This window comes from Micromesistius poutassou (assembly GCF_964030765.1).
Source record: "Micromesistius poutassou genome assembly, chromosome: 7".
Taxonomy (NCBI): domain Eukaryota; kingdom Metazoa; phylum Chordata; class Actinopteri; order Gadiformes; family Gadidae; genus Micromesistius; species Micromesistius poutassou.
Window position 1 is genome coordinate 10,007,060 of NC_140277.1, and position 14,935 is coordinate 10,021,994.

Sequence of the window (14,935 nt, forward strand, 5' to 3'; positions counted from 1 at the left end):
ATACATATCAGTCATACAAAATAATAATGTTACTGCAATTGAAGTTAAGAGTGTTGTTATTAACCAAGTGATTTAACCTAAAATAATACGGATAAACAATAGGTGTCATGCAACTTGAAAGTTAATGTTATTATTTACACTGGAAAGGATAATTGAAAAAATATGGATATTATAAGGATAAGAATGAATAAAAATACATAAAATAAAACTTAATCTTAAAAACCTGTACAAGTAGGACAATTAGATGGATTATGGATTGGACGGATTAGCACTACATCTGCTGGGAAGGGATCTAATGTACAAGCTAGGTTCTCAATTTACATTCGGAAGTAATGGGTTTACCTTTCAAATGCCACTACTACTGCTGTTACGCTTTCATAACATGTTAACATTTGATAACATTTTACTTCTTACTCCAACAGAAAGTTACTTTCTGATTGGCTCCATCATCCGCCCACTTACACACACAGGGTAACCGCCCTGATGTGTCTCCATTATACACACACTTGGCTGCATGAGTAGCTGGGGCTGAGGACTCTGTCTCCATCCCTCCACTTCGCAATCTATTCCACCTAATGGGTGGAAATTTATTGTATCCCAGGCACGGCATCCTGCAGTAAGCCAGTATGGAAGGCTGGTTAGCCAACGACGGGTAAGATCCCACCTTGAAACCAGGGACAACCTAAGGCAGGCACAGTCACGATTACTTGGCAGAGTCACTGTGAGCATTGACTCATTCGATCGGGAAGTGACGAGCTGCAACCATCATAGGAAGAGCCGGGTGGGGTGAAGGGTGGAGGAGGAACAGGAGTCAGATATGTTGGCTCAGGCAGCGGAAGTGGTGGACTTAGAATGAGACATGTTGCGTTTTCGTTTATAAAATGGTATATACTAACTCAAGTTACGTTTTCGGTTTAGTGCATAACTTTGTTAATTTCGGGAACAGTTTGGTTTCGGGCGGCTGATGGTAAACCCCACTAATATTGACCTTTGGTTTTGGATATACTGGCTTTGATTTCCCTTCCCACTAGATTGGTTTCATTTAAAGGTTGTTAAGGTTAGGGACTTCAAAGTTGATGACATTTTTGGGTTTGCTTATCATTGAATAAGCAAGGAGGGAATTTGTGAAAAATTAGAGAAAAGTGTGGATACTGTAAACAAACTTTTGACTTAATTGACTTGTGTAGATGCACTAGCACTAATGAGGTATCACATGCATGCTAATAGAATGATGCATCTAACCCCGCATGAAATTTTAATTTTAATTCAGGAGGGAGTACGGGAGAAATGGACTTCTCACTCTAACAGAAAGTTATACGTAGGCCTATAAAGAGATAGGTATAGATATATCACCTCATTTTCATTTATTTAAAAAAAAAATAAAATAAAATATATATATATTTTATGAGCTTTGCCCACACTAAAAAAAAAAAAAGAGGCATCCCTTTCACCTCATTTCTCATTTATTTTAAAGATTTATTGTATTTACTTTTATTTATTTTATGAGCTTTCCCCACACTAAAAAAAAAAAAAAAAAAAGAGGCATCCCTTTACGAAGCAGAGAACCCTCGCCGTTAGGGCTCGGAGCTAAAGAAGGCGGAACTCATGCTTCATGTCCGCATCTAGAACCTAGAACTGAACCATGCTTTCCTACAACGTTTATGAAATATTTTAGACTGTGCCTTCCTGTTGTTATCCAGTTTGCATTATTACGGATTGATTATTATGGTTATGGTTATTAACGACAAGAGAGAGAATAACGTCCCTTGGCAAATGTTGTTTTGGTGGTTTATGTCATGTTGTTGTACCCCCCCCCCCCTCCCATACAGATTCTGAAATGTTGGTGATGATGTGAATAACATATGATGGGCTGTGTGAAATATGTCTATGTTGTTTTGGTGGTTTATGTTATGTTGTTGTACCCCCCCTCCCATATAGATTACGATGGCCTCTGTGAAATATCTGTCTATGTCGAATAACGTCTCTTGGCCATGTTGTTTTTGCCCCTCCCTTGTTTTTTCCCCCCCCTCCTCCAAGAGGGACAGAGGGCAACTCCTCAGCTCCTCATCTGCCCTCATATGTAAATCAGGCCCAGAAAGAGTTTATGGTTACCTGGACGGTGACTTTGACTACCCCCCCCCCCCCTGGACTGCACCAGTACTACCTTGACTTCGACTTTGACTACCCCCCCCCCCCTGGACTACACCGGTACTACCTGGACTGTGACTTTGACTACCCCCCCCCCCCCCTGGACTACACCGGTACTACCTTGACTTTGACTTTGACTACCCCCTCCGGGACCCGCCACATCCCGGGGCGTACGTGGGCCACACCCCATCGCGCTCCCAGAACACGCACGCCACAAGGCAGTCCAGACAAGCCGCTGGGCGATTGAACAAGACAGTAGAAATCAACCAGAGGAGGACGCACGAAATGGCGGACCAGCAGAGAATCAGAGCGTTGAACTGGTTAACTCTAAACCTCGAACCAGGAAAGATCCTGGACGACAGCACAAGGAAGAAATGGGAAGCACGATACGATGACTACATTAAAGGGTGGCAACGGGAAGGGGTGATGAAACAGGGGCCCTACGATCATAACAGCCGAGGCGCCATACACGCACACATCCGCCCCCAGCAGCAACAACAGTTGAAGGAGGAGTTAGCGGGCTACGCCACGAAGAAGAAAATGAATTGGGTAGAAGCCCTCCCATTGGCGCTGTTCAGCGTACGCTCCCACCCTAGCTCACGATGCGGACTCAGCCCCTTTGAGTTGGTAACCGGGAGGCCCATGCCCGGGCCACATGCACCCCCCAGGGGGCCAGTACTAGACCATTACGATGAGGTCCTCCTAGAGTGTGCAGGCCCTGACTCACGCTTCCCGAGCCCTATACTCACAGGTCACCTCCCGACCAGCCCCTGAAACGTCCCCGGCCCTGCTCGTCAAACCCGGGGACTGGGTCTGGGTGAAGGTTCATAAAAGACAGTGCCTTCAGCCACGATGGGACGGCCCCTATAAGGTACTTTTGGCCACCCCCTTTTCTGTCTCCCTTGCAGGAAAGAGCGGCGCCCGCTGGCACCACCTGACCGCCACCCGCAAGGCGGACGGCCCCAACGAACGCTCCCTCGCCGCTACTCAGCGCGACCTCGCCCAACAGCACCATGAGACTCCGGGGTCCGAACACGGAACGACAGAGCCGGGCCCATAAGTACTACATCAGCACGGCCCTGATGGGCTTCCTAATCCTGTGGGGGCTTGACCACCACCTATCTACGCCTGCCAGGGCCTTAAACACCGGACCCCTGCCGGCGGAGACGGGAGCATCCCCGGCACCGCAAACCCGGGCTCCACACCGCCACAGGAGAGGCGCACCCCTCGGGTACCCCTACACCTCTCCCGACGACCCCTGCCTCCGCAAATACGGAGGGCTAGCTCTGAACTATAAGTACGGTACCAGCGTCGTCTATCTCTTCCTCCTGTGCGATATCATCCCGTGCCGAGGGGGACCCCTGGAATGGGAGGGATACGAGGTGTACCTCTGCGATGGAACGAAAGATACCTACATGGGACTCCAAGGGGAAGGGGTAATGGGATCCCAGCATAACATCCAGGGTTGGTGTAGAAACTGGGAGAATGTACTATGGATGACAGGGGTAGACCGGGATTATTACGTGACTAACCGCTCTCGGACTCTCCACAGGCCTGACGGGACGGCCGCACTACAAGCTAAGGGCTCCCTCGAGAGGGACGGACCCTATATCCTACTTACCCTCAAGAACATTACCAAAAACCCGTACGAAGACTGGGAAAAAACCATCACTGGGGCGGCTCGTGCATGCGGCACCCACACCAGATAGGGGGGGCCTATCTGGTGTTCGGGGTATTCCACGCGGGAACAGACACGAAAGCCTTGTTGAGGATAGATTTCATTCCACCCCCCAGAGTACACACCACACGAGATTCCAGGGACCACACAACGACTCCGGAAACCCCGGTCAACAACACAGCTATACGCCTTGACCAAGGCCCGGTCAAGATTTTCGAGTTAGATTCCACAGGACAGCTCGCCACCCACGATTCCATCGCGCTCGCGACCGGCTACACTGATGACAATGCATGGCTCAGCTGGATGGCAGCCACGGTCAGATTTCAAGGGCTGTCCGACTGCATAGCCTGTGCATCGGCGCGCCCCCTTCTAGTCTCAACCCCGGTACTGTTCAATTTTACGAGCAACCCTGTCGGTTCGCACTGCATGTTGGCCCTGTATATGACCACCGAGCCCGCCGGCTGCGGCCTCCTTAGCTCTCTGTTTCCCCCCGGCCTCAACGACTCACTTCCCCCGATATATTCGCCTGGGGGGTCGACCCACTCGTGTATCACCAGGGTCGGGACAGTTAACGTTGGAGCGGTACCACCATCATGGTGCCACTCCAGCACGAACGTCACATTTTGGCCCAATATGACCAGCCCTAGCGTAGGACGCCAAGATCTATTCTGGTCCTGCGACAAATACACCCTTAGACTGAGACTCCCGGTGCAATGGTCCGGGACCTGCATTATAGTGCGCTTACTGATGCCTGTCACGCTCTTTACCCGGGGCTTAACTGGGCCCAGCAACCAGACAGACTCCCGTAACCGGCGCTCCGCCACGCTGACCAACCAATTTGACCTGACCAAGAACACGCCCACGTACATAGATAACATAGGCATCCCCCGGGGCGTACCAAACCAGTTCAAGCTAGCAGACCAGATAGCCGCGGGTTTCGAGAACATGCCCATTTTTAGCACCCTATTTCCAATCACCCCCAACAAAAACGTGGACCGCATCAATTATATTCACTACAACGTCCAACGCCTATCCAACCTGACTCGCGATGCAGTAGAAGGACTGGCCTCACAACTAGCCGCCACCTCTCTGATGGCGTATCAAAACCGTCTGGCTCTAGACATGCTGCTAGCCGAGAGGGGGGGAGTTTGCTCAATGTTTGGAACTCAGTGCTGCACCTTCATACCCAATAACACGGCCCCGGACGGATCAGTAACAAGGGCCCTAGCGGGCCTTCGGGCTCTTTCCATCCAGATGGCAGAGGATGCGGGCGCCGACAACCCCATTGAGCAATGGATGACCGACACGTTCGGGAAGTGGAAGGGCATGCTCATGGCCCTCCTGTCATCCTTGGCCTGTTTCCTCGGGGTGGTGATCTGCTGCGGGTGCTGCTGCATCCCATGTGCCCGCACCCTCTGCACGCGGCTCATCAGCGCGGCCCTCGAGAAGGAGAGACACCGACCCCCTCCCTACTCCGAAGCGGTTCCCCTCATGCCCCTGATGGATTTCCCTGACCAGCTTGACCAGGTCGGTCAACGAGGACACCTGGAAACCACGGCCCTTGGCTATGGGTACGACCTCCCCTACCCACAGCTTCACGCCCCCACCCCCTCCCCCTACCTGTGAAGTGCTAGTAACCTCTCCAGGTGGGCATTCCCCCATTCCCAGCCCCCGCCCCACCCCCTCCCCCTACCTGTGAAGTGCTGGTAACCTCTCCAGGTGGGCGGCCCCACTTCCCGTCCCCGGCTACAGCACCGCCCCCTCCTCCCACCTGATGCAGCCACGTCGCTCGGACCAGGGATCTGCGTTCCGGTACCAGGGGCTGCGGCCCGTTCCCTTAGGGCTTGAGGGCACCCCTGGCGGTATTTGCTACAATTGCTGTATAGCCTATAACCCGGTTAAGGTAGAATGCCATTTTGCAATAATATTTCCCGCTGTATTGCTCATGCTCACCAGGATAACGCCCTGCCAGGGCCATTGAATAAACGGGTCTTTTTAATTAGTATGGGGGTGCTACCGCCCATACTCCCATGTGCATCCCTGGCAGGGGCTAATGAAGGATGTTCCCGCTTGCTTTTTATCTTATTTTTCTATAGCTGAAGGTGCTGAAAGGAGGATACGTGATGATATATAGCCTCGTATTCTGCTGTTGGTTTGTTTTTGTGCCCCACCGGGCCGCTAGGAGGGATTGATTTGATTTATCTTTCGATTTGACTCGATTTATATGTTTAATAACTTTAACTTTAGACTTAAAAAAAAAAAAAAAAAAAGATTTGTATTTTGATTTCCTTAATTGTTTTGGTTTAATTCCATAATCTCAATTTCTTGCTTAATCACATGTTCTGTTTTTACCTTGCCTTCCGTGTCATTGTGCAAAGGGATACTGCAATGTAAGGCCGGGGTGGATGCCACCCCCTAGGAGGGGTGTGTATGGCATACTCATGTCCGAAGCATGAGTAGCGTTTCTCCCACGTGGTTCCCCATACACCCGGCCAAGCGAGATATTAGGATCCCATGCTCAGGGTTGCTTATTTTTATGGTCAAGTTTGTCGTCTTTCTGATGTTATTGATGATGCTACAATGATACGTCAAGCGCTGAGGTCCAACCCCTCGTGTCCCTAGTAAGTGAAGCTGTCTAGCGACGGGTTGAGGGGGACAGCTGTTTTTATTTTTTATTTTTTATTTTTATTTTGTATGGTCGAGTTTGTCGTTATTTTTAAGTGAAAGTCGTCTGACGACGACTTGAGGGGGATATGATGGGAAAAAATAACCTAAATGGACATTACATTATGAATATAGTCAACTCTGGGCCCAAATCTAACACAACACACCACACATTCAAGAGGGTGAAGATGACCCTCGAGCCCCCCTATCAGTCTGCGGAGAACACTCTGCCACAGCCGGACGGCGAGGACACACATATCACACAGAAAGACAACACAACCTGGAGGCTCAGGGACAAGAGAACCCTCGATAACCCACACAAAGGCTAGCACACACACCTGGCCATGAAAGATACTATAAGTTTCTCATGCACCAAATCACGGGAGCTCTTCCGAGGCAGAACCTCCTCGGAGGCGAAGCTCCGGACGACCTCAGCGCTGTTAGGGGACGTAGAATATTCGATCTCTCACGCTTTATGAATCTGTATTACCTTTGCTACTTTACTCAATAAATCCGAGGCCCTCGTGCTGATAGACTTTAGTACCTCTCCGTCTCATTTTATCTGGTCAAGTAACTAGGCAGACTGCTTTTCCCAACACAACTCCCTACTCAAGTCAGCGAGCTCACAGAGCACCGCTGGATTTTAACGTTCGGTAGGGGATCGAGGATGTTACACGATCAATAATCCCGCACGCACCACCAACCAAGGCAGGGCACCAGCAGGCGACAGGCAGAAGCGCTGCAAAGTGACCAGTGCGAAAAAGTAATCCCACACGCACCAACCGAGGCAGGGCACCAGCAGGCGACAGGCAGAAGCGCGGCAGCCGGTTGACGGGAGGGGCGCAGCCGGAAGTAACGAGGAGACCAATTGTGGCACCTCCCGACACAAGGGCTACTCGTGAATAAATAAGGTGGAGACGCAAGCCATTGGCTGTGCCGGCCCCGATCATTAAGAAGGGCTCTGCCCCCTGCGTCTCACCACACAGCCATGGTACCATGCGCTAGTGTTTACAGTGGAACACTGAACACTCCGGGTGCTCCGGCGGGAGTCCTGGAGCTCTATATCTAAATAATATCATATTATATTTAGATATCTATATAATATATATTATCATGGTCAAAAGCTGTTTGCGCCTCCGTATGATATTATGAATCTCAAACGACTGCGACGGGTTCTCAGACGCCTCTGGTTCTTCCACTTCCATGTCAATATTACCCAGCAAACATTTCGACGTCAATTAGACGTCTAATCGACGTTGGTCATGGAGGTCGAAACGACGTCGATTTGAGGGGCTGATATGAAAGTTTTTCTGACGTCGGTCTTTTGACCGACGTCGTTTCGACGTCTGCATAGACGACATCAATCCACGTCGTCTCGACGTTGTATAGACGACATTTCAACCTACATGAAATTTACTTTTAAGCCAATACACTAAATACCCACTTTATTATGAAAAAAATAGTATTAAGCTACATTTCAGTTACCTTGTAGTGTGCCCCAATTTACGGTTTTCAGTATAGCTACCCACTGAACCTATAACACGCAGTTCTTGTGCTGCATGTAGATAATTAAACATTTCTCAATCTGTTGTAAACATATTTACCTCAAACCGTGTGGTCAACAAGTCCAATAGACGTCGAGTCGCAACGTGACTTTATTTCGACCCTTTGCCGACATGTAGCCTATAGAGCATTTGGTCATATCAAAAGGACAGCAATATTTGGCTACATCTATAATATTTTGTTTAATTATGCATACTCTTATCAATCAAGCATGAATACATGTCCTATTAATCTTCAACAAAAGACAGATTTCAGGGTATAAAGTGCACTGCATCAAAAACATTTTATTTATACCCAAGTAGGCCTACATCTTCTTTAAACAACAAAATGAAAACTTATTGGGACCAAAATCCCATCCCCCCCAGTCCTTGCAGGTGCATGTTTCAGGTGTAAACTCATGGCTGGTTCGATTTCTGTATCTGTGGCCTCGGGATTCCATCTCGTCACAGCAGCTGGAAAGAAAACACCCGTACAAGGTTTGGTGAGAGTGAGAAGTTTGACTGGCCAAAATACACCAAGTGTTTGGCTCAGTGGACGAAGACAGTCTCACCATCCAGCGCCCCAGCCTCAAGGGCTACCTGGTGGCTACATCAAGTCCATTTAGCTTAGCTACATCGGAAGCTATCACCCCTCTCGCTATCAATAATGAGAAGAATGGGTCATAAAATTGACCAACAGTTCACAGGACTAATGCACAGGGAAAGGGCTTTGCCACCCGTGTTTTATTTTCAATAACACACAGATACCGTTAGCCCTGAAACGGGACGCTGCTGCTCCCCAGCTGGGAAGTAGCAGCGTCCCGTTTCAGGGCTAAGCTAACGTTAGCCTGCTAGCTTCCCGCTCCCAGTTTGTATGTAACGTTACAAATACGAAAACCCGCTATCCATGAGAATACGCCATGTAGCCTCAAATTCAACAGTTAGGCATGCAAATAACAAAAGGGTAATGTCTCTACAAATACAGTTGCATTTTAAATTGCAGTGTCTTTTCGAAACTCACCTGCAACTCCCGCATGCTGCTGAGTGCCGAACTTGACGGCGAACTGATATCACCTGCGCATGCGTTGGAGGGATTACGTGTTGGTGCGCAAGGAAAAATAGTTCCTCAATGGAACTTGAGTAAATGGAATGCTGGAATAAAACATTTTAGAACCTATATTGGCCATATACATGATAGCATATTGCGTTTGGAATAATAACACTTCAATAATACTATTAATGTGTAAACATTACCGTTCACACTAATGTTACAAAGTTACATCGTTGTTAAGTTAAATAGCGATATAAACAGTGTTTATTCAGTTACACAACTGTCAAACAAGCTTTCCTCGAAATCACCATTTCCGTAGCGGCATATATGTTTTCATGTCGGCAAATGGTCGAAATAAAGTCACGTTGTGACCCGGCGTATTTTAGACTTGTTGAATGCATAATGTTTGCTGGGAGTGTTTATTCGGTTACACCACTCTAAAATAAGTCTTCCTTGAAATCACCATTAATCTAATGATTATGTTTTCATGTCGAAATGAAGTCACGTCGTGACTCGACGTCGACTGGACTTGTTCGCTTCGACGCAGGTCGAGAAAATGTTTGCTGGGTAAGTAGGCTACAGACTCAACGGAGAAATGAAATGGAGGAGAAGGGGATTGTTGCCCGGGGTTGTCTGCGTCGGGTTGGTTGAGAAGGAATTGGGAACCGCGACAGGAGAAAAGGATTGTTGCCCAGGATTGTCCGTCGGAGCCCCGCGGAACACTGGCCGCCCCCGGGGCTGCCCGCCCAGCCCTGCTGCCACGGCAGCGGTCCGTCTGAGCCCCGCTGCCCGCTGGCCACCCCCGGGGCTACCTGCTGACCGCTGGCCAACCCCGGGGCTGCCCGCTACAGCGGGGCTCCGACGGGGAAACAATCCTTTTTTCCTCCATGTCGCCTTCTCAATTCCTTCTCAACCAACCCGACGCAGTCTAGTCTTTTCACCAAATGGGAGCTACATGCAAGCTTGCGTTATTGTGTTGCATGTTATGCGCCATGAAGGCCGCCTCATACCTCCGGATCCGGACGAAATTTGTCCGTCCGTACTAAACGTTGTCTCCGGGACTACCCTTCATACCTCCGTCCGGTTTCAGTGTTATGGATGTTACGCAAAACAACCTCTAGAGGGCAGTGACTGTCGTGTATAAAATGACCGGCATCGACAATCGCAAACATGGTATCTGTAGAGGAGATGATTATGCTCTGTGTCATCCGGCACAAAGTGTACGTGGAGGTGGCATGTGGCACCCCTCACCAACCTGCAGATTCTCTGCTCAAAATTTAAATTCAAAAAAGTTTGGCATAAAAAATATACATTTGGATTGCCAAAGCAGGTGTACAATAAAATTATAAGGTCAAGTATATAGTATAATATAAGTATAAAACGTTAAATACAAAATATATATACATATCAGTTATTATAGGCCTACTACTCTCGTGGTTGGGACTTCTGCCTCTACTGCCGCCTCGATCTCTGGTGGTAGTGCTCCGGTTTGTCTGTAGCACTCCGGATTCGTAAGCTCAGAGGCGACGGACCCACTGACGAACAACCTCCAGGACCAGACAAAAGCGTCCGTATCCGTATTTACCGTAGGGTGTGAATGGGCCTTTACACCAACAGCGGAACGGTTATCCAAATAACAAAGAACACTTGGCGTTACAGTGTGTATTCACACACACACATGTGGCGCTCGCACGGTCCTACCTCATTGTCTCATTGGCGGGCCAAATTCTCTGGGCGGGTCAAGCAGAGAAAGGGGAGGTAACATGGCCCCATATGACGTCATATGGGGCCGGAAGCCAAATCGAAGCGTTTCAGCGATCCTTTTTTCAAAGACGGAGCAAGATAGCTACTTCTCGGTTTACACCTAACGCAATTTTTAGCTACTGGGGGACCATAGGGAGGCTAGGGGAACTCGACTTAATGTTAGAAAAAAAAGTGAAAAAAGTGAAAAAATTTAAATGGCTTATAATTCATAGGGCTCCTTTTTAGGTATAGGCCCATTTGATTGTTGTTTCTGCTGATCAGGTGCACCAACCCATTGCAGCAGCAAATTTGATGATGGAGGTGTGATTGCTGCTCTGCAGCGGGTGCATCACATAGCCCTGGGCAGAGCCGTATATAGAGAGAGTTCTGCCAACTGAAATCATGGGTGCCATCTTGTAGACCCAAGTCAGCTCACTGTACAACGTCTGCCAATGGAACGAAGATGGGATGTTGCAACAAATCGCTCATTATCATCATAAACCCAGCAAACATTTCGACGTCGATTAGACGTCTAATCGACGTTGGTCATGGAGGTCGAAACGACGTCGATTTGAGGGGCTGATATGAAAGTTTTTCTGACGTCTCATAGACTACATCAATCCACGTCGTCTCGACGTTGTATAGACGACATTTCAACCTACATGAAATTTACTTTTAAGCCAATACACTAAATTATACACTTAATTATGAAAAAAGTAGTAGTATTAAGCTACATTTCAGTTACCTTGTAGTGTGCCCCAATTTACGGTTGTCAGTATAGCTACCCACTGAACCTATAACACGCAGTTCTTGTGCTGCATGTAGATAATTAAACATTTCTCAATCTGTTGTAAACATATTTACCTCAAACCGTGTGGTCAACAAGTCCAATAGACGTCGAGTCGCAACGTGACTTTATTTCGACCCTTTGCCGACATGATGTATAGATAGAACCAAATGTAGCCTAGAGCATTTGGTCATATCAAAAGGACAGCAATATTTGGCTACATCTATAATATTTTGTTTAATTATGCATACTCTTATCAATCAAGCATGAATACATGTCCTATTAATCTTCAACAAAAGACAGATTTCAGGGTATAAAGTGCACTGCATCAAAAACATTTTATTTATACCCAAGTAGGCCTACATCTTCTTTAAACAACAAAATGAAAACTTATTGGGACCAAAATCCCCCATCCCCCCAGTCCTTGCAGGTGCATGTTTCAGGTGTAAACTCATGGCTGCTTCGATTACTGTATCTGTGGCCTCGGGATTCCATCTCGTCACAGCAGCTGGAAAGAACACCAGTACAAGGTTTGGTGAGAGTGAGAAGTTTGACTGGCCAAAATACACCAAGTGTTTGGCTCAGTGGACGAAGACAGTCTCACCATCCAGTGCCCCAGCCTCAAGGGCTACCTGGTGGCTACATCAAGTCCATTTAGCTTAGCTACATCGGAAGCCATCACCCCTCTCGCTATCAATAATGAGAAGAATGGGTCCTAAAATTGACCAACAGTTCACAGGTCTAATGCACGGGGAAAGGGCTTTGCCACCCGTGTTTTATTTTTAAGAACACACAGCTACCGTTAAGCCCTGAAACGGGACGCTGCTGCTCCCCAGCTGGGAAGTAGCAGCGTCCCGTTTCAGGGCTAAGCTAACGTTAGCCTGCTAGCTTCCCGCTCCCAGTTCGTATGTAACGTTACAAATACGAAAACCCGCTATCCATGAGAATACGCCATGTAGCCTCAAATTCAACAGTTAGGCATGCAAATAACAAAAGGGTAATGTCTCTACAAATACAGTTACATTTTAAATTGCAGTGTCTTTTCGAAACTCACCTGCAACTCCCGCATGCTGCTGAGTGCCGAACTTGACGGCGAACTGATATCACCTGCGCATGCGTTGGAGGGATTACGTGTTGGCGCGCAAGGAAAAATAGGAAAAATAGTTCCTCAATGGAACTTGAGTAAATGCTGGAATAAAACCTTTTAGCACCTATATTGGCCATATACATGATAGCATATTGCGTTTGGAATAATAACACTTTTCAATAATATTAATGTGTAAACATTACCGTTCACACTAATGTTACAAAGTTACATCGTTGTTAAGTTAAATAGCGATATAAACAGTGTTTATTCAGTTACACCACTGTCAAACAAGCTTTCCTCGAAATCACCATTTCCGTAGCGGCATTTATGTTTTCATGTCGGCAAATGGTCGAAATAAAGTCACGTTGTGACCCGGCGTATTTTAGACTTGTTGAATGCATAAATGTTTGCTGGGAGTGTTTATTCGGTTACACCACTCTAAAATAAGTCTTCCTTGAAATCACCATTCCTCTAATGATTATGTTTTCATGTCGAAATGAAGTCACGTCGTGACTCGACGTCGACTGGACTTGTTCGCTTCGACGCAGGTCGAGAAAATGTTTGCTGGGAACTGTTTGTGAATGTTAAAAGGTTTCTCATACTTTGCTAAAATATAAACGCTTTTACAAATATATCACGTTGAACGTCTCGAGAAGACAGACAATTATGCCTACATCACCTACAGGGCTCCAGACTAACCTTTTGACAGGTAGCACTGGTGCCACCTAGCTTTTCATTTAGTAGCACCAAAACAAATTAGGTAGCACCATATTTTTCTTTGTAAAGCGTGTTATTAATACATGACCTTATGTTTATGAAAGATTGACAAATAAATAGATAAAGAATAAAAATAAAGATAGATAAACGCCTTAAATTAAGCACATAACATGGAATATTTATATTTACACACACACACACACACACACACACACACACAATTCTGTGTGTTTTTATAAGATACCTGGGCATGATGGCATTAAATAATTAATAATTTAATTCTAACGGAAATTATAATTAACCTATAGAGCATTTTTCCATATAGTTATTATCATTTGGCTATATGAGACACACTCCTTACCTTCTGCATGGCCATGTTCAACCACAATATGGCCAATAAGAATATTGGTTTTCCATCTTCAACGATACGGTGTGACATTTTTTAATTGTAATATTCCCTAGCGATTCATTTTTATTGTAATACTCTCACTTAGCCATCTAGTAGCACCAAGCATAGTTTAGAGGTAATTTCCCCTCCTAATCGCCTGAGGGCAGCACTGAACACATTTGACAAAGTTACAAAACATTTACACTAGGGGCAGCAACGGACACACCTGGGATACATAAACTCAGACTCCGCCTTTGCAGAGCCAGAATCTCTCAGCGGCGTATCTTCCTGCATGCTAAGCTCTGAGACGCTCCGCGCGTGTTATTTACGATCCCTCTCCTTTTGTTTCATAGACGATAGACAATAGACCAAAAACCTTAACCAAATAAAGTGAGTTAAAAGCGATCCTGTCTCGGCGGCCTTTCCTGGACCAAAATCCACAACAATTTGGTGACCCTGACGTGATTTATCCAAGGAAAGGCGGACCTGGGCTGACCGAGCCGATCGAACACGAGGATCTGATCTTCCCTGCCACGGGCCCAATAAAATAAGGTAAGCAGAACCTATTGTCGCAAAGACTAATTCTGCATAGATTAGTTATAGGAACTTTAGGTGGCAGAGGTAATCAGTATTCGTTTTCGTGAAAGCTCCGTTATTCCGGTCCATAGTCATTACAATTAAGCCGAAGTAAAGATGAACGATCGCTGATAACTCCGATTGGGAATTAATTATAAACAATGATTTAGTCGCCATTATAAGACTAAACCGAGGAAACAAAGGGCCAGAATTGTATATATGTTTGTCTAAATGTGATACCCGACGGGGTTTTAGAGGTGATCTGTATAAAGGATTTGTTAAGTTTTCGACGTGTCCGGACGCAGTAGCCTACTGATGAGCTAAATTGTTATCCAAGTTGTATTGAACAGTTCGTTGAGACCCCGAAGCTGGAAAGAGTGTTCAGAGCATTGTCGAGTCGGCAATAACGTGGTGTTATTAGGCCCAGAAGACTAGAATGGGAGTCCACACGTGGTGGTGTCTCTAGGTCCCATGAAACAAAGACAATCTGTATGGAATACAGTTCTCGTCGTGTCGGTGGCCATGTTAACGCATTTTTTTAATGGCGATTATGGT

The 14,935-nt window shown here is 46.8% G+C and overlaps 1 protein-coding gene across 1 annotated transcript; it reads left to right on the top strand.

Moving 5' to 3' along the window:
* Window positions 1-2,433: 2,433 nt before the first annotated feature.
* LOC311350186 (uncharacterized protein) lies at window positions 2,434-5,452 on the top strand (the record flags this gene model as incomplete). The annotated part of the gene is made up of 4 exons (XM_084470195.1): window positions 2,434-2,899; window positions 3,057-3,174; window positions 3,284-3,584; window positions 3,854-5,452. 4 exons carry the CDS (start codon window positions 2,434-2,436, stop codon window positions 5,450-5,452), a joined length of 2,484 nt encoding a protein of 827 aa, XP_084326321.1.
* Between the last annotated feature and the right edge of the window lie 9,483 nt (window positions 5,453-14,935).